The 20137-nt window shown below is 36.8% G+C and overlaps 1 protein-coding gene and 1 non-coding gene across 10 annotated transcripts in view; both read left to right on the top strand.

The window, feature by feature from the left end:
- GFM2 (GTP dependent ribosome recycling factor mitochondrial 2) overlaps positions 1 to 20137 on the top strand; it is a 48468-nt gene that overhangs the window by 27301 nt on the left and 1030 nt on the right. For 3 of the 9 annotated variants that reach the window (XM_005557160.5, XM_073993616.1, XM_005557162.5), the window contains 10 exons: positions 309 to 389; positions 1781 to 1929; positions 3276 to 3416; positions 3501 to 3600; positions 5231 to 5420; positions 9366 to 9442; positions 12002 to 12140; positions 16274 to 16453; positions 16640 to 16755; positions 19777 to 19959. In XM_005557160.5, coding sequence (XP_005557217.2) covers positions 309 to 389; positions 1781 to 1929; positions 3276 to 3416; positions 3501 to 3600; positions 5231 to 5420; positions 9366 to 9442; positions 12002 to 12140; positions 16274 to 16453; positions 16640 to 16755; positions 19777 to 19959 — 1356 coding nt within the window. Of the gene's footprint in view, positions 1 to 93; positions 203 to 308; positions 390 to 1780; positions 1930 to 3275; positions 3417 to 3500; positions 3601 to 5230; positions 5421 to 6623; positions 6835 to 9365; positions 9443 to 12001; positions 12141 to 16273; positions 16454 to 16639; positions 16756 to 19776; positions 19960 to 20137 lie in introns of those variants that run through there. The other 6 variants (XR_012413734.1, XR_012413737.1, XM_073993617.1 and 3 more) reach the window with 5 other exon arrangements.
- Positions 17192 to 17294, top strand: LOC123574213 (U6 spliceosomal RNA). Its single transcript, XR_006699106.1, has one exon. It is a non-coding gene; the product is annotated as a U6 spliceosomal RNA (small nuclear RNA).

Here is a 20137-nt window from a genome sequence, read left to right as displayed (position 1 = left end):
GGGCGAGGTGGCGGGCGCCTGTAGTCCCAGCTACTTGGGAGGCTGAGGCCGGAGAATGGCGTGAACCCGGGAGGCGGAGCTTGCAGTGAGCTGAGATCCGGCCACTGCACTCCAGCCTGGGCTACAGAGCGACGAGACTCCGTCTCAAAAAAAAAAAAAAAAAAAAAAAAGAAGAAGTGAAGAGTTGCTTGGCCTGGATAAGGTAGCTGTCTTGAAATATTTGAATATGGTCTGTTTATGGGGTTTGGACAAGTTAATAGTTATGAAGATAAATGCAAGTTATAGAACTCTAGAACCTTTCTTTATAGGTTGCAGATTTGGATGATGAATTTGCTGACTTGGTTTTAGAAGAATTTAGTGAAAATTTTGATTTGTTACCAGCTGAAAAGGTAAATTTTATTATTCAATAGCTTTGGCAAAATGTTACTAATTGGATGTAGTTTGATTTCTCTGCCTTTGATGTGTGTGCATTTTTTTTTAAACTTTGCATATTGTTAGAAAGCGGTAAGTTTTAAGTTGGGAGAAACATTAAGTTAAAGTCACTACTAATACAATACTTAATGGCAGTGATTTATTAGTTTCACACATACTTTACAAAATTAAAAATTGAATCTGTTTAACTTCTATTGAGTCAGCATCAGTTAACTACTCATTCTCTGTAGTCTTTTCATCGTGATAATTCCTCTAAGGATGTTAAGGGAAATCATAGAAAGTTTGTATTAAAATTTACTGTTGTTTCAGGCTACTACAATGATCATTTTTCTCAGAGCATTGTTTTCTGAATCTTTTTAAATTTTTTGTTGAAACTCATTACAGTTCTTTGTTTTTGTCTTTTGACATACAGTAAGCCAGAGAAGAGGCAATTAAAATATTGATAGTAATTGAATTATGACAGATTTCTTGAAGGAAACGCTGTTTTGTTCTGCCAGGGACATTCCCCATGAATTTGGCAAATTTACTCTTTATTTTTCTTTATGAAACGTAAGAATTGCCAAGCAAAGTGTTTCTAAGTAATAATCTGTAAAATTAGCCAAAGATGAGCCTAGCAAATTCACTTAGTATTCATTAGAGTAATTAAAAACACAAGAGCTGAAACATATTTTTGAGCCACTCATAAGTTAGAATGAAAGTGATTTTTTCTTTTGAATGAAATGTCAGTTTTGAAACTGTTTATTTTTGGATGTTTAAATGTGATATTTATTGTACCCTATCTTCACATAGCATGATTTCTGTTTTCAGAGAGCTCACAATCTAAAGTAGGATTGACCCACCAATAATACCTTGCAAACGCACTCAAGCTTTTCTGGTTTTTTGAAATCTTTCTAAAAATTTTCCTACTTGGATTTCTCATTTTTCCATTGGATTTTGTTTAATAGGGATTTAATTTAATTGAAGAAATGGTAACTCAGATTTATATATTTTATTTATGACCAGTTTCTCTGTTAGACTATCAAGGTTAAATCATAAGTATGTTAATTAATTTAGTCAAGAAATATTTTTGAGCACCTATTATAACCACTTTTCTCGTTTCTGGGGATTTAGCAGTATTTCCAGGGGTAATGCTCATATAGATTTTACATTCTAGCGAATGGGAGACAGATTAATAAATATCTAACATGCCGGGTACTGATTAGTGTTAAAAAGAAAAACTAGGCCAACAAAATGATGGAGGTGTGGTGAGGAGTGCTGTGTACATGGCTGGTTAGAGAAAACCTCTAATTTTGAGCTTCTGGCCAAGACCAGAACACAAAATAAATGCTCATTTGTATCTGCTTTGTAGCTGCAGACTGCAATACATAGAGTGACACTAGCTCAGACAGCAGTGCCTGTGCTTTGTGGAAGTGCCCTGAAAAACAAAGGGATACAGCCCTTGTTAGATGCTGTTACTGTGTACTTGCCTTCACCTGAAGAGCGTAACTATGAATTTCTGTAAGTATGCAGTCACATATATTAAAATTCTATAGCTTTGAAGAAACAAGTAGGCAAATACTTTTATGAAAAGTAATTAAATCACCATTTTTGAATAATAATGGTGAGCGTTATTGCAAATGATATAATAAGGAACCATAGTAATTTTTGCTTGAAAGGAACATTTTTCATCTCTTGTAAAAAGAGATATCTTACAGATAGAGCTAAGAGGTATGTCTTTTCACTGTGTAAAAGTTTAAGTGTTGACCCTGCCATCTTAGTCTTAGAAAAGTGATATCCTGGGGATGTTTGTTAAATATTCTGTAGTTATCTTTATATTCAACTAGATTTCAGGATTTTTCATAAGCTCAGAATATTTTGTGGCTATAAAGAAAGTCATTGTTTTACCCCTATTGTCACTAAAAGCTTTGTACTTAAGTAGTAAGTCCTTTAAAATCTGAGTAAGCAATGTGTAAAATGGCAGAGAAATGGACTTTAATTATCTTAATTCTGACATTAATAACTTTCATACCTCTAAATTGGAGAGGCATGATGGTGAAGAGCACAGGCTTTGTACTATTGGATTTAAATCCTAGCTCTTCCAAGTTGCTTAACATCTCATCTATAAAATGCAAAGAATAGGACCCATCTCATGGTGTTCTTATAAGAATTAAATGATTTGTGAAGCACAAAGAACAGTGCCTGGTATAGTAAGCTCTATATTAGTATTATTAAAGTTAAAAATTAGAGGGAATGGGAATAAGATTGGAGAAGTTCTGTCACAGAAGTGTTTAAACTACTTTAAGTTAGGAACTCCTTTGAAACTAATGAAAATATGGAGCTCTCCTTAGATGCACAAAATTTGGCAATTGCAGGAGAACTGAATTCTAAAACTTATCAGTGATCACCAGTTTAAGAACATCATTCTATTGTGAGTGTTGGTTATGTGAACAATTTCAAGTTTATAGTATAGATTTTTATGGTTATGTAATGAACAGAAAGTGGAAGGAGAGCATAAAAGCAATAATTGGAAAGTACCTGTTTATTTACCCTATGCTGATTTCTTGATAAGTGGTGTAATATTCCCAGGTATAGTCTTCATGGAGAGAGCTCTTGGCAATGAAATTATTCGCAAATAGAGGTGATATTTGGAAGATAATCTATTATTTTTAGTTTTGAGGAATTAATGGTAAGATCTCCATTGAGTAATTTAGTCAATGGAAAAAGAGAGTTATGTAACAAAGACATTTAGTGGCTCTAAGTAGCTCTACTGGAAGAAAAAAGAGATCTTTGGGGACATTAAGGATAAGTTTCTGCAGTTATGGGAAGTATATTTTATAGGACTTTTTGGAATGTTTATTTTCTAGGCAGTGGTATAAGGATGACTTATGTGCATTGGCATTTAAAGTTCTCCATGACAAGCAGCGAGGACCACTGGTTTTTATGCGCATTTACTCAGGCACAATAAAACCCCAGTTGGCCATTCATAATGTTAATGGAAACTGCACGTAAGTAGAAGCTTGGGTTACTTTATAAAACTGTACTCATTTCTTTAAAAATACTTTTACTAATATAAAATCATGATTTTACAGGGAGAGAATAAGTCGTCTGCTTTTGCCGTTTGCTGACCAACATGTAGAAATCCCTTCACTGACTGCTGGTAACATTGCTTTGACTGTTGGGCTTAAACATGTAAGTGACCAAATGATTTCTCTAGGAAATAACAGCTTAAATGTTTAATTACAAGTAAGCAACTTGTAATATCAAAAACCCATAAACAATGCAAATGTCCCTCAATAGTAGAATAAAGAATATTGTGGCATATATATCAACATGGCTGAATCTCATACATTTACTAGGAAGAAAAGTAAATTACAGAAGACCACAGACAGGATGGATTGTGTTCATATAAAGTTGAAATCCAAGTAAAATAGCATACTGTTTATAGGTATTTATGTATATACATATATGTGTGTTTTAAGTTTATATAAAATATTGTTTTGTTCCCATTGAGTTTATTCCTATCTTGAGCATTGCAGAAAATTTCACCTAGACTTACAACTGATCAGGTAATAACAAGTTGTTTTGTTAGTGAAGGCGCCATGAGAGCAAGGATTTTTGTCTTTTCTGTTCACTGCTCTACAGTCCATAGATCAGTGCTTGCATATAGTAGACATTCCATAGATAACTGTAGGATGAATAAATGAAAATACTTGATGCTGTATTTATTTTTGATGGGTTAAAACTAAGGATAGTTCATTTATATGGATTAAATAAAATATAATTTTCTCATTAACCTTTATGTAGTAAACATTGTTATTTTAAACATTTTAACGCTTCATAATTAGTTTCAAGTTTGAAAATCCTTCAGTAGCGCGGTGGCTCACGCCTGTAATCCCAGCACTTTGGGAGGCTGAGATGGGCGGATCACGAGGTCGGGAGATCGAGACCATCCTGGCTAACACGGTGAAACTCCGTCTCTACTAAAAATACAAAAAAAAAAATTAGCTGGGCGTAGTGGCGGGCGCCTGTAGTCCCAGCTACTTGGGAGGCTGAGGCAGGAGAATGGCGTGAACCCGGGAGGCGGAGCTTGCAGTGAGCTGAGATCGGGCCTGGGCGACTGAGCAAGACTCCGTCTCAAAAAAAAAAAAGAAAATCCTTCAATAGAAAATTCCTATTTCCTATTTGACTGGTTACTGGACTTCTAGCATTGGAATGTCCCCTCTATCTCCCTGAAGGCAGGAGCTCCTTGTATGTATTTGAAGGAGCTCTACAAATACATTGGGACTATTGTTCTAGTAGGATTGTTTTTACAGAGAAAGAAACTGGCACAGAACTTCACAATATAAAAGTTTAAAAGTGAAATTATAGTTTTTAAAAGATAGCTGGGCTCTACATGGAAGCCAGCAATCTGCACAGTTAAGGGTATTCTGGTTAATTATTTTAGTTAATAGGAGATTTTCTGTAAAAAAGAATAAATTCTTATGGGTGGTAGAACACTCTAATGAATTTCTCCCTAACCTGTCTTGTCATGATTGAAAATTTAGGAAAGTACATTTGTTTTGCCAAATAATTTTGGATGTGTATGTGTGTGTTTTATTGTTTGTTAGAATTTATTACAATAATATTTTGGATAGAATTCTTATGCAAGTTAAATTAGCTTTACTTACGCAGTTATTAATGAGCTTTTTGAATTTTATTTCTCTTTTAAGTTCTGATGAAAAGAAAGTGCCACAAAAAAAATTCTTATATTGTGATTCTTGGTGGAGATGAGCGCTTGCTAAATGCCACTTTTGTTCCAAGTCATCTTGTTTGCTTGCAGACTGCCACTGGAGACACCATTGTCTCATCCAAGTCCAGCGCATTAGCTGCAGCTCGTAGAGCCGAAAGGGAGGGAGAAAAGAAGCACAGACAAAACAATGAAGCAGAGAGAGTTTTATTGGCTGGAGTGGAGATTCCAGAACCTGTTTTCTTCTGTACCATAGAACCCCCGTCAGTGTCTAAGCAGCCAGGTATAAATGGTCCTAGTGTGTCAACTAATTAGTGCTCTGATAATTTATATAAAATAGTTACAATATACCCTCAAGAGATTTCTTATGTGATTGAGGTAAATTTTATCTGAATATATTGGTAAACATTTCCTGTGGTTGGTCTTGTTTTTTAAGATGTTTCCATTTTTACAAATGCCTTCATTTTTTTCTCTTCTTATTTCTTGGCCATTCTTCTCATATTCTTCCTTACTCTTGTAGTGCTATCTATGGGATTCTAAGTAACTGGTCTTAGAACTGCCCTTCTAGTATATTAGATTAGACAGTAACTGATTCATAACCCATTCAGTTTCTCATCATCATGTATAAAAATGCTGTTTTACCTTGTTTTCTACCTCAACCTCTAGAACTCAATGAAGAAATTTGTATACTGTGGATAACCTCGTTTGAACTTTCGTTAGTTACTTTGTTCTTTAGCATTTTAGCTCAGATTTTTTCAGTGGCTTCTCATTACTTCTAGCACACACCCAAACTCTTTAGTGTGGTATGTAAAGCCCATGATTCCAATTATAATTTCCAATTAGATTTGGTTACATATAGCAGAAAACCTCCAAATAACAATTGCTTTAATAAGAAAAAAATTTATTTCTCTCTATCTCATAACAGAAGCCTTGAATTGGTAGTCAGGGATTAGAGTGGCTCCACAGTGTTGTCAGGGATCCAGGCTCTAATCTTTTTGTCTTACCTGAGTGCATAATTCCTGCAGCCTCGGGTATCACCTTGGAGTTGCTGACAACAGAAAGGAGTAAGGGGAAGGAAGAAGATATACCCCTTTTCTCTTAAGATTTCTTCTATGTCATTGGCCAGCACTGAGACATATGGCCACCTGTTGCAAGGAAGTCTGGTAAAAGCAGCCTTTTAAGTAGGCGGCAGCAGAGTAGAGTGGAAGGCTGCTAGTCATCTCTGCCACAGCCTTCTTGTCTGGCTTCATTTATTGAAACTTCCGCCTTCCTTTTGACCCTCTTCTTTAACCCAAAGAAAAATAAAACTATAGTACCTAGCCACACGTTATGCTCCCACAGTAAAGTAATTGTGATTTCCTGAAGATACTGTGCTCTTTTTTGCATCGCTATTTCTTTTCTTCTGTTCTCTCTTGCATTATAATAGTAGCCCATGAACTTACCTGCCTGGAAAACGTTTACCCTTTTTTTTTTTTTTTTGAGACAGAGTCTCGCTCTTGTTACCCAGGCTGGAGTGCAATGGCATGATCTCGGCTCACCACAACCTCTGCCTCCCAAGTTCAGGCGATTCTCCTGCCTCAGCCTCCTGAGTAGCTGGGATTACAGGCATGCGCCACCACTCCTGGCTAATTTTGTATTTTTAGTAGAGATGGGGTTTCTCCATGTTGGTCAGACTGGTCTCAAACTCCCAACCTCAGGTAATCCGCCCACCTCGGCCTCCCAAAGTGCTGGGATTATAGGCGTGAGCCACCGCACCCGGCCCTGTTTACCGTTTCTTTAGGTCTCATCTCAAGCATCACACTTTATGAGGCTCTCACTGAATTCCTATATTAGACTGTTTAAGGACAAACCTTCTGGTTCTAGAGGTGGCATTAGAAGCTCTTTTTCCTTTGAAAACAAGTTGGACTCACAGATTATAGGAGAAAAAAAGCAATCTCTGTTGCCTCCCCTTGTCTTCCTGAGGACCCTGTGGGGAGAAAGAAGGAAGATCCCTAGCCCAGTAGAGGTTACAGTTGCTCACCTCCCCAGATGGAGTTCACATGAAAGAAATCTGAGTATAGATGTAAGACAGCCCCCCAGTACCAAAGGAAACCGAAACTGAGTCTTTTTATGTCCACTTTGCTGAAGGAACAGCATTTAAGTTAAAAAGGGCCTAACAGCAGTTTTTCTGTTACTTTAAATGCTCTGAGGCCAGTTAGTTATAGTTTTTACTCTAGTGGAAAAGGATCAGATGATGATGAATCTGGCTGCCTAATTATCAGACTTAACCAAGCTGGTTATATCAGGAGTGACCAGGCACTTAAGAGCAGGGGCTGCCCAAGCAAAGTAACCCATGGATTCTTTGAAATATGTTTGAGAGTCATTTTATATTTCAGATGCAGCATGAGCACCTAAATTCAAATTGTGGGCTTGCAGTTACATTGCATCAGCCAGTTTTGCACCTGAGAATTTAAGCCTTTAACTACTTTAGGAGAAAAAGTTTGGTATCCAAAGTCTCATTAATGGGCATTAGCTTAGGGGTCCTGAGCCCCCAAGAGGAAGGGATTTACCAAAGCTCCCTTATGTAGACTTCTTTCAGGCAGATCTACATGTTTCTTTTTTCTGTGCTTTTATTGTACTTACCCCATAGTCTGGTTATAACCCTGGATACCTGTTACAGTGCTAACATTGTAAATATTTTTAAATGAATTTATTTTACAGTAAAGTTATTTTTATTCCGAAAGTCACTTAGTGTCATACGCATGTACTGTCTTTGAGTATCTGTATGTGCTTAAAATAAAATATTATCTACAATAATGCCTCTTGACCTTGAACATGCATACGCATCTCTTGGGATTCTTGTCAAAATGTAGACTGTGACTCAGTAGGTCCAGAACCTAAGATTCTGCATTTCCATCAGACTCCAGGTGTTATCAGTGTTGCTGGTCCTTGGTGCCCACTTTGGGATGTCAGGGGTCTAGAACAGTATTGTCCAGTAGAAATATAATGTGATCTACATATATAATGTAAAATTTTTTTATAGCCACAGCAAACAAACTGGTGAAATAAGTTTTCATAGTATATCAAAATATTATTTCAGCATATAATCAGTATTAAAATGTATCTTTTTCATGGTAAGTCTTGGAAGCCTGGTGTTTATTTTACATTTACAGCACTTGGCAGTTAATAACATTAATACCTCCAAATGGCTAGTGGTTACCATTTGGATAGTGTGGGTCTAAAATGCCTGGTTTGTATACCTAAGATACTTTGAATGTGTGACTGATAAGGTTAGCTCATTAATCCAGTGCTCAGCTCTTTAGCTACACTTTGTGGAACTTCTAACATATTTCTTTTATAAAAGGAGGTAGAGTATACTTATCAGTTAATTGAGTGTATTAAAATATCACTTTAGATGGCATACTTAATGCCATCTAAAATATGCATTATTTTCTCTGTGGTTGTGATAATTCATCATCATAGAGTTATACTAGTACCTGTTTATTCATGATGTAATTTTAGCCTGCTTTTGGCACTTCATTATTGCCAGTTTTTCTGAAGGCATTTTACTTTTTTGTCAGCTCCTAAATTGATCTTTGGAAAATATAATCAGATGATGTTACTGTTCCTTTTAAAACCTTTCGGTGGCTTCGCAGTGCAAACCGAAACTTTTCACCATGGCCTACAAGACCTTACATGATATGATCCCTGCCACACATCTCCTTCCTCATCTGATGCTGTTCTTCCTTTTGTCCACTGATCTCTAGCTGCTAGTTTTCTTGCTCTTTTTCCCAACAGCACATTGTTCCTTGTATAGCCATTCCCTCTATCTGGGATTCCTTTTCTTCAGGATTTTGCTTATAGTTTGTTTATTCATTTCTGTCTTTACTTAAATCACCCCGGAGAGGCCTTCCTAGACCACTCAATATCAAGTAGCCTCCCATCATTATTATGTCAGCTTGTTTTTGTCTCTGCAGTATGTATGGCTGTTTGAAGTTTTCTTTTTTCTTTCTTTTTTTTTTGTAAAGACGTGGTTTCGCTATGTTGCTCAGGCTGGTCGCAAACTCCTGGGCTCAAGCGATCCTTCTGCCTCAGCTTCCCAAAGTGCTGGGATTACAGGCATGAGACACCACACCTGGTTGAAATTTCTTTTTTCAAAATTTGTTTGCTTATCCATCTATTTTACCCACTAGACCATATAATTATTTTAAAAAATGAAATGTAAATATAACAGTTGTTTATCCCATAGATTTGGAACATGCATTGAAATGTCTTCAGCGTGAAGATCCAAGTTTGAAAGTGAGGCTAGATCCTGACTCTGGACAAGTAGGTGTATTATTGCTTAACTCCAGAAGCCTTTCTATAAGAATGTGTGTGTGTGTGTGTCTGTCTGTCTGTCTAAAGCACTGATTAAGTCTGTGCTCCGAAAGAAAAGCCTTTTAAAATTCTCTCATAATACTAATTTCTGCTTTTATGTTGACTATCAAGCTAAATAAGCACATTTTCCTTGATTCTCTATGTAGTTAATTACACTTCACATATATAAACTATTCCCCAACATTTTTTACCCCTCCTGAAGACAGCTTTTTGTGAAATTTTGAAATAAGGTTTAATCAAGACAAAGCCTTGAGCCTTTTATGCTAAGGTTTATAAAAGAAGCATACTAGGAGGATTGGAAGGTGCTTTTGAAGACAGTAAAACACCTAAAATGGGAGAGAAGTGATAGACTACAGTGTAACAATGTGAGAGGAAGTGGAGTTTTAAAGTAGGTGCAGAACTGCACTGTATAATGTAGCACAGTAGAACAGATGTTTTGATTCATCAAGAAAAGATTAAATTACATTCTGCATCCTCTTTTTAGGAGGACAGGGTGATGTTTATATAAGATTTTAGAAGGAGTTTCTTAAAAAGATTATAAATTTGTCTTTAAAAAGGATAAACTGATATAGTTAACCTGGAAAGCATGGAGTACTTTATTTTCCCAAAATGCCAGCCAAATGAGGTAGTAATTTAGTTTAATTGATACTGAAGGGTATGATAATCGTAATTAAAACAGAAATGTTTTATTTTTAAAAATCTATTATTTAAATAATCGAAATGTAATCCTAGCACTTTGGGAGGATCGCTTGAGCCCAGGAGTTCAAGACCAGCCAGGGCAACATAAGGAAACCCTGTCTCTACAAAAAAGAAATAAAAATAAAAATTAGCCAGGTGTGATGGCATGCACCTGTGATCCCAGCGACTCAGGATGCTGAGGTGGGAAGGTTACTTAAGCCTGGGAAGTCAGGGAGGTCAAGGCCACAGTGAGCTATGATCATACCACTGCACTCTAGTCTGGGTGACAGAGCGAGACCCTGTCTTGAAAAAAGTAAGTAAAAATAAATGAAATAAAAACTGGCACTACATTTAAAAATAACGGCAAATAATACACAAATCTACCAAGTAAATAATTAAGTCCCTTTCTCAGTTCCTCCATCTCATTCTGCAGGGTAGCAGAATGAAAACTTGGTGAATAGCCTTTCATAGTTTTATTTATTTTTTTGAGACAGAGTCTCACTTTGTCGCGCAGGCTGGAATGCAGTGGCGCGATCTCCCGGGTTCAAACAATTCTTCTGCCTCAGCCTCCCGAGTAGCTGGGATTACAGACATGTGCCACCATGCCCAGCTAATTTTGTATTTTTAGTACAGACAGGGTTTCTCCATGTTGGTCAGGCTTGTCTTGAACTCCCAGCCTCAGGTGATCTGCCTGCCTTGGCCTCCCAAAGTGCTAGGATTACAGGCATGAGCCACAGCGCCTGTGCCTTTCACACTTTTTACCCAAACATGTTCTTCTGCTGTGCTGTGTTATGCAGCATAATATATTTTTGTAAGTATATATGTACAGATAATCTATAAGCAAGTAATTTTATTTGTATTATTTTACAACTATTTTCCCCAGATAGTTCACTTTGTAACTTAAAGTATAGCAGTCCTATACCAAGTGATTTTTTAAAATTTGTGATTACAGTTTTATTACAGCAAAAGTATTTAAATTAGGATCAGCCAAAGAGACACATAGAGCAAAGTCTGGGAGGGTTTTAAACCTTTGCAATGCTTCCTTTATCCTCAGGGACATGTTACCCTCCTGGCAGAGTACTGCCAACCAGGGAAGCTCACCCAAACCTTTGGTGGCCAGAATTATTATTAGGGCTTGATCACATACTGTCCATGTCGTTGACCTTTAGTCTCCAGTCCCTTCCACAGATCCAAGCTAATACACTAATACCTTTAGTCTTCATTGGTTCAAAAAAGATAAAAGTCAGTTTCTCCCTCATATGAAGGTTCAAGCTAGTCTGAAGGTTTTGACTGCTTACAAAGCTGTAAAGTGCCCTGGATGGTTGGGAAATGCCCATGTTGTTGGGAAAGGTTTTGGAGAAAGGTTCTTCCGCCCATTTACAAGGTATAGCCCTCATTCTCATGTGTCATGTCAGTTGCCTACATTTTCGTTAAGAAAGAGGTGCCCTCTTACAGGCACCACCCAGAAGCTGTCCACATCAATTATATTCGTCTTCCACTGGCCAGAAATTTGGCTTTGTGGTTGGGAAATGTTGGTATCTAGCTAAGTGTTGGCATCATTAGTCTTAGCCAAATGCCACTTGCCCAGCAGATAATTTAACTGTCAAAGAAGGAGGAGAGAATGGCTAAGTAATTCACTTTTTATTGATTCATTATTCCAGTCAGAAAAGTCAAAAGCAATGTTTTGATGTAAGAACCCCTGGCCAAAAAGAATTACAAAGGAAACTAATTAATGAAAAATAAATATATATTAACATCATACTTTTATATAGTATTCTGCAATAAATATAATTTACCCTTAATCTTTTATTTCCTTCCTCTGGTAACCAGACTGTTCTGTGTGGTATGGGGGAGTTACATATAGAGATTATTCATGATCGAATCAAGAGGGAATATGGACTGGAGACCTATCTCGGGCCACTCCAGGTGGCATATCGAGAGACCATCCTAAACTCAGTTCGTGCCACAGGTAAAAAGTAAAACATTTAGGATTTGCTTTTTCTCTCTGTCTTTCTCTATTTAGTTGCTTAAAGCAGTGTTCACAGTCACTAATGTCTTCTATCAGAGGAGACGGTTTTTACGTATGTGGGGTTTTTGTTTTTTAAGATTTTGTTTTGAATACAGAAAACCCTATTTCATTATCACCCATAACATCTCCTGGATGACCACTCATCAACCAAATGTGCTTTTCAGTGGTCATGGAATAGAGTAAGCCATGGAAGTCGACGGCTTGTCCTAGTCCTCACTATCAGAACTAGTCTAAGAATTTGAAGTCAATGTGTTATTTTTACTCTATAAAGTAAAAGTAGAAAGTCAGTTTCAGTACTTAATAAATAGGATTATTCTATGCTGATAGTAATCTTGAGTAGGTATAGTTTTTATACTTCAATTCCCAAATGTAAAAATTCATAATTTTTCTACATATGATTTTAATTTGGTTCCCTTAAGCCAAAAAACATGACAACAATTATTGCTACTCACCCCCAAGAAGAAAATGTGGACAGGTTTGTGGGAAGTTGTTAAAAAAAAAAAAAAAAAAAAAAAAAAAAAGGCGTTTAGGATAACCAGGTACTTTCAAGCTGCTCATTAGTTTGTGAAAAGTCCTGATGGTTACATTTCACTGAAACTTGAAAAATTAAGCAGAATACAGGAGCAAATAGCATGAGGAGTCCTCTTTCTGGACTGTTTATCTGGAAAAACTAAAAATGCTAGAGAACTCTAAATAACAATTTTTAATATCTGAGCTGACTAGAATGTAATAGAATTTTCCAGAGGTCAAAAAGGCAGCAGGAGTAGTAATCTGGGAAAATAAGTCAGCAATATAGGCTATAGTTATTCTGGAAGAATCTGTAATCATCTCTAACCTAGTGCTTGAGAGCCATATCCTCATGGAAAGAATTAACTAGGAAAAGTCCTTTCTGCAAAAGCAGAGGGCAAGTAAACTTGCTTGTCTGGCTCTATGGTGAGGGGACAAGGTTTCTGAGAATTTGTAATCATAGGCTTCTGATACAGGTCTTTAACCTAAGTTTATAGAACCAGTGTGCCCTGAAAAACTCCAGACCAAGGAGAACTTAGTTCTTTAGTGTAAAGTGCTCATGGCTTGGTAGTATCCCAGGGAACCTGGAGAAAAGGGCTTCTCCAAAGATATCAGTCAACCCAGGCCTCAAAGAAATGCCACACATGGCCAGGCGTGGTGTCTCACGCCTATAATACCACCACTTTGGGAAGCTGAGGTGGGCAGATCAGGAGGTCAGGAGGTCAGGAGTTCAAGACCAGCCTGGCCAACATGGTGACCCCATTTCTACTAAAAAAACAAAAACTAGCTGGGCATAGTGGTGAGTGCGTGCCTATAATCCCAGCTACTCAGGAGGCTGAGGCAGGAGAATTGCTTGAATCCCAGAGGTGAAGTTGCAGTGAGCTGAGATCGCGCCATTGCACTCCAGCCCAGGCAACAGAGCGAGACTCCATCTCAAAAAAAAAAAAAAAAAAAAGAACTCCCACACATAAAAGAATATTACTCACAATAAAATTCTCTTTAAATCACAAAACCATGAGAAAAAGCACAATGAGCAAAAAGGCAATAGAAGCAATAGATAGTCACACCAGCAAAGGCTTCAGTTATTGGAGTTATGAGATGTAGAATATACAAATACTATCTCTGAAGAAATAAAAGAGGGGATGGAAAGTACAGTTGACCCTTGAACAACATGGGTTTGAAGTATGTGTGCAGGTCCAATTATACATGGATTATTGTCCTGCCTCTGCCATCCCTGAGACAGCAAGCCAAACCCCTCCTTTTCTTACTCCTCAGGCTACTCAATGCAAAGATGACAAGGATAAAGAACTTTATGATGTTCTACTTTTACTTAGTAAATATATTTTCTCTTAGATTTTCTTGGTAACATTTTCTTTTTTTCTAGTTTATTGTAAAAATACAATATAAAATACATATGACGTGTTAATTGACTATTTATTGGTAAGACTGACTTCCTGTTAACAGTATTCTATAGTAGTTAAGTTTCAGGGGATTCAAAATTTACACATGGATTTTTGACTGCATAGGGATTTGGCACCCCTAGCCACCACATTGTTCAAGGGCCACTTGTGTTAGTAATGAACAAGAAATTATCAAAACTAGGTGCAACGGGCATGATCTCTCACATATGTGGAATTTCTAAAAGTCGAACTTGCAGAACAGTAGAATGATGGCTACCAGAGGCTGAGGGTTGGAAAGCTGGGGAAAGGAGAGATGCTGATGAAGTGGGGTACGGAGTTTCAATTGGACAGGAGAACTAGGTTCTCGTGATCTATTACACAGCACAGTGACTATAGTTAATAATGTATATTTTAAATCTTCTTAGTACAAAGAAATAAGTTTTTTGACATGATAGATGTGTAAATTTGCCTGCTTTTTATCATTCCACGATGTATACATGTATTGAAAGATCACAAACCCCATAAATATATACAATTATTTGTTAATTAAAAATGAAATAAAACATTAAAAAGGATAATGGAATATCATGCTATGTGTGAGAGAGAAAATGGTCAAAAAACGATGGTGAGGGGGGTATATAAGGACACAGGAACCAGCTTGAAGAGACTCTGCTGGCCAAATCTGGATTAATTTGAATACCAAGATAAGTATAGACCATTGTGAAAAAATAATTTCTAAGTTCATACTTAGAATAATACATAGATAAATAGGGAAGAAGAGGGAGGGTTATTCCTTATAGTGGAATACCAAGTGCTGACTGTTAGATGTTGGGGAGTAGGGCTGGAATCGGAAAACAGTCCAGACAACTCACAAACATGTGGAACAAAAAAATTGCCACATACATATAGCATAACAAATTCAAAATGAAGCAGAAGTAAACTATTGCTTAGTGATACATGCATATGTGATGTAACACTAAAGAAAATAATGAGGATAATATAGTGGTTGCTTCAGAAGGCATCTAGATATTGGTAATACTCTGTTTCTTTCGTAGTTTTAGGTTTCATGAATGCTCATTTTTAGCTTGTACATAAATTATGTGTATAGTTACTCATATATAAACATGTATATTTATATATAAACACGTATATATTGAGACAATGTCTTGTTCCTGTTGAGCAGGCTGGCATACAATGGCAAGATCTTAGCTCACTGCAGCCTTGAACTCCTGGGCTCTAGCAGTCCTCCCGCCTCAGCCTCCCAAGTAGCTAGGGCTACAGGTGTGCAGTACCACACCCGGCTAATTTTTATTATTTTTTTACAGAGACAGAGTCTTGCTGTATTGCCCAGTCTAGTCTCAAATTCCTGGCCTCAAGTAATCCTCCCACTTTGGCTTCCCAAAGTGCTGGGTGGGATTACAGGTGTGAGCCACCACACCTAGGCCTGTATAATTTTAAATAGAAAATGTTTCACAGTATAAACGTGAGCTTGAAGAGGAATTATGAAGAATTATAGACTATAATTAATTCTTAGTTTTGAATTTGGGCCATGAGTCAGTGCATTACATGGCCCCTCACATAAATACGGCATAGTTCTGTTTTAGTAAAATATTGGAGATTGTTGGTTGTTGGCAAGTAAGAGATACTGTTTTCAGTCTTACCAAAAACATTTTACTAGTTTTTGGGGAAAGAAATAGTAAACAGTAAGTGCATAAAGTATTGCTGGAAAAATACACAATGTAAAACTTTTGTGGGTTGTCAGGATTTAGAGTTAATTTTCATTAGCTTACCTTTTGTACTTTTAAAGGTTTTATCATTTAATTTTTATTTAAAAGTTTGTAACTAAAAGGATTTCAATCACCTACAAGACATTTTGAAAAGTTTAAAAGTATAATCTTCATAACATGTGCCTCAGCATACCTTAATGTTAAAATAGGTGATACAGAACAGGTTTTAACATTGATCAACATAGAAGCAGATGCTTTGTTGGTAGAGCTCTTTACTCTGATTTTTATACTGTATTTAGTGCCATTCCCATTGTTAATATTCTCTCCCACTTTATCTTGTATGAGACCCTGAGCTTGTTGATGATAATTTTGCTGTTTTATAGCACCTTGATACCTTTCCAGAATTAATTCTGAGGTACCATATTCAATTTGTTTACAGATACATTAGATAGAACTTTAGGAGACAAAAGGCATCTGGTGACCGTAGAAGTGGAAGCAGGGCCAACTGAAACATCGTCTGTTACGCCAGTGATTGAGTATGCTGAAAGTATCAGTGAAGGCCTTTTGAAAGTCTCCAAAGAGGCCATTGAAAGTGGAATTCACAGCGCATGCCTCCAAGGTAAGGCACTCAGATGAGAGAGTAAGCATTAGTATCACACTCAACCATTTAATCACTCCTTATATTATAGATTATTTCAGTCTTTTTCCTAACTTTGTTAGTGTTTTCTCCCTATTCCTTTGCATTTCTCATTACTTCTCAATACACATCGAGCATAGTATGATACAATTTTTTTCCCTTGTCTAGGACCATTGCTTGGATCCCCAGTTCAAGATGTAGCAATTACTGTATATTCCCTGACAATTCATCCTGGTACCTCCACAACTATGATTTCTGCCTGTGTCTCAAGATGCGTGCAAAAGGTATAGAACTATCCTAATCTTTATGGCTTTCAGGTGACTCTTCTGAGTATAGTACCACTGATCTTGCAGACAGCTGTGTTTACAGAGCCTTATCTTGTGTCTTTGCCTCCTCAGCCTTGTGGTCAACAAGAGTTCTTATCATGGAGAATCTTTTGATTTCTTAATCACCAGGCTTTTATTTCAAAGAGGATCTTAGAAATTACTATCTAACATGGATTGCTATTGGAATATACTCTGATAAAGAGGCAAGCTTCCTTAAGTGGCATTTCTGCTTTCCCCATCCCTGACAGACAGCTATTAGAGGCAAGCATGGTAGGTTTGACTGGAAGACAGATCTGAGGCTAGCTTGGCCCAAGATGGACTGTAATTTAAAGAACATTAAAGATCCAATATTGGTTCCAATTTTGGAGATTGTTATTCAAATAAGATTGCTTTAGTGCTTGCTTCAGCAGCACATACACTAAAATAGGAATGATAGAGAGATTAGCATGGCCCTGCACAAGGATGACATGCAAATTCGTGCAGAGTTCCATATTATTTCTCTACTTATATTAAATTATAAGATTGCTTTAATTAAGGATCATTGAAACTAGTTAAGTCCCACTGAATAACAGATTCAGGCTAAGCACCTTCTCTTCTCAAAGCATCAAGCAATGTGGTCTTCTTGGTATGGTTATCTGGGGAGTTTGTCCTTAAGTGTCATGGACTCTCCACTTCCTGCCTCATTAACCTACCAGAACTGGATTAACTCCCAGGAGTGTGGTATGCTGAATGCTGATTCCATACATTCCTCTCAGCATTGAACTACCCTAATTTTTTAGGTGATTGATTTTGCATTATTTATGCTTGCTTTTATAGCCATTTTCTAATACGTGGACTGTGATTGAGACCCAATTTTCTGTAATTGTACTTGAATCTATAATTACAAAGTTAATTTAAGTATCCCAAGCCCCTGACTTAAGAAAGCCAAACTTAATATCTCATTCACATGAGTTTAAATTTATACTTCTTAAATAGCTTTTTGATTAAAAACAAAGCTTTGAAAAAAGTTTAAGTGTTGTTCACTTAATAGTTAGAAATGTTACCTGCAAAGTAGTTATGACTATATTATTGAGAAAATTCACCCTCAAGTGATTTTTTTTTTTTTTTTTTAAGAGACAAGGCCTCACTATGTTTCCCATGCTGGTCTTGAACTCCTGGGCTCAAGCAATCTGCCCACCTCAGCCTTCGAAACCCAAAGTGCTAGGATTACAGGTGTAAGCCACCATCATTGTCTGTCCCCAAGTAATTTTTAAAGTTTATGGGAATCTGAAAAATAATGTTTCTAAATTGACCCCAAGCCCCCAATATATCGGCCTGTCCTTCAAAGTGTAACATGTCTTCTAAAAATAAAGTCTGTATTTCTGTGTTCATTCACCTTTTTAATAAGATTATACCAGAGAACAAGAATTAACTTTATGGGGGCTTACATTTAGTCTTTAGTTTTAATTCATTACTTCAAACAAAATACTCCTAATGGAAGTACTGCTACCCTTGTTAAGCTTCTTGTAATGGGGAGTCTCCTTCTCTCTGCTTGTAAGTGCTTCATGTATTTATTGAGTCATCTGTGTTGTGCTTATAGTTCACCAGGCACTGAGAAGGACACAAATAGGATTAGATTTTACTCTACCTAAAGGAGCTTGTGATTTCGTAAGGGAATTAAGTATAACCAAAGTATTAGATAAAATGGGCAAATGCCATGAAAGTAGGAAGCAGGGAATTGGGGAGGATTCTTGGAAAGATTTATATTTGAGCTGAGATGATTTTGGAGGACTTGGGCACGGTGGGGGACCTTCCAGACAGAGATAAGAGTCCTTTTAACTGTATTATCAGATGAAGGCAGGGGAGTCCGTGTGTTGAAAAAGTAAAATAGTGTCAGACTGTAGAGAAATCTTTAAAAACTACATTAAAGAGTTTGAACTTTGAGAATAGTGGAGCATAATTTAAAGGTTTCGAAGGGAGAAGTATCAAAGTACAGAAGGAATTCGAATAGGGAAGAGATAGTTGAGGACAGGAAATGGACTAAGTTTGACATAGGATACCAGCAATAGGAACAGCGGAAAAAAAAATCTTACAGCTTACTTGGGGAAAAGGAAGTCAAAGGTGAACTGAAGACTACTGATGTCATCATAAGAAAAAGGGATGTGTTTAGAAGTGTTTGGAAAATAAAATGATGAGCTCAGTGTGGGACATGTTGGAGAGCTGTAGATACTCAGACACTATCCCAAAGCAGGCCAATGGAGTACAAGACTGGAATACTCAGAAACTATGGGCTGCATAGGATTTAAAGCTTTTGAGGAAGCCATGTTGAAGGTGTTTTTGAAGCTCTCCAGATAGGTAATATTGCCAGGGAAAAATTATGAAAAGAGGACTAAGAACAGTTCTGTGACCATGGTATGCCCTAGATACACAGAATTCAATCCTTTTCTTTATTGTAGCAGTTTTTTCTCTTAATTTTTACATCTTTTTCAATTCCATTATTCTGAAAGGCATTTTCAGTTTCCACAGTCTTTATATGCGTGTTCTTCTTGGCCTTTGAAATCTAAGATTCTAAATAAAAGATTTCACATAATGTTTCTATTACCTTATTGCATTACATTTTTCCAAGCTCTCCCCTTTATTGCTGTCTGTGGCATGGCATGGACTGTAATTGTGGACATCAGGAACAGCAACATGAGGTTTAAATATGAACAAATGAATCTTTGAGAGGACTTCTGTGACTCTGACCACATGTTCACAGTCATTTTTTATAATCAGACTTTACTAAACACCCCTCCTTGCATCATACTATACAAAAGATCTATAAATTATGTTACCATGCTTATTATACCAGCAAATATTGTAGTTGTTGACGTCTTATAAAATGTTACCTTTAAAGAGAGAGTTAAAACAAGCTTATGTCTTTTTGTATGAGCTCTAGGCTTAAGAGTATGGGCAGTATTTATTTATGAAAGATAAGTTAACATTCTTTAATTTCTTTAGGCTCTGAAGAAAGCTGATAAGCAAGTTTTGGAGCCTCTGATGAATCTTGAGGTTACAGTAGCTAGAGATTATCTCAGCCCTGTCCTGGCAGATCTGGCACAAAGAAGAGGAAACATTCAGGAAATTCAGACTCGCCAGGACAACAAAGTTGTTATTGGATTTGTTCCCTTAGCAGATATTATGGTAAGTACTTTGTAACGGAAAAGTACATATTCTTCTTAATTCAGGGGTTATAATATGCCAGTGAATAGACAATCAATAACCTGAAAGGAACATTAAGGCTTTGATTTAGGGAATAAATATTACGTTTCAACCAGCAGGAATGGTTAGGACTTTGAATTTAAATTGTTGGGAAATCCAG

Source organism: Macaca fascicularis, chromosome 6, assembly GCF_037993035.2.
Source record: "Macaca fascicularis isolate 582-1 chromosome 6, T2T-MFA8v1.1".
In the NCBI taxonomy this organism is placed as follows: Eukaryota; Metazoa; Chordata; class Mammalia; order Primates; family Cercopithecidae; genus Macaca; species Macaca fascicularis.
This window is presented reverse-complemented; position numbering and strand designations above follow the sequence as displayed.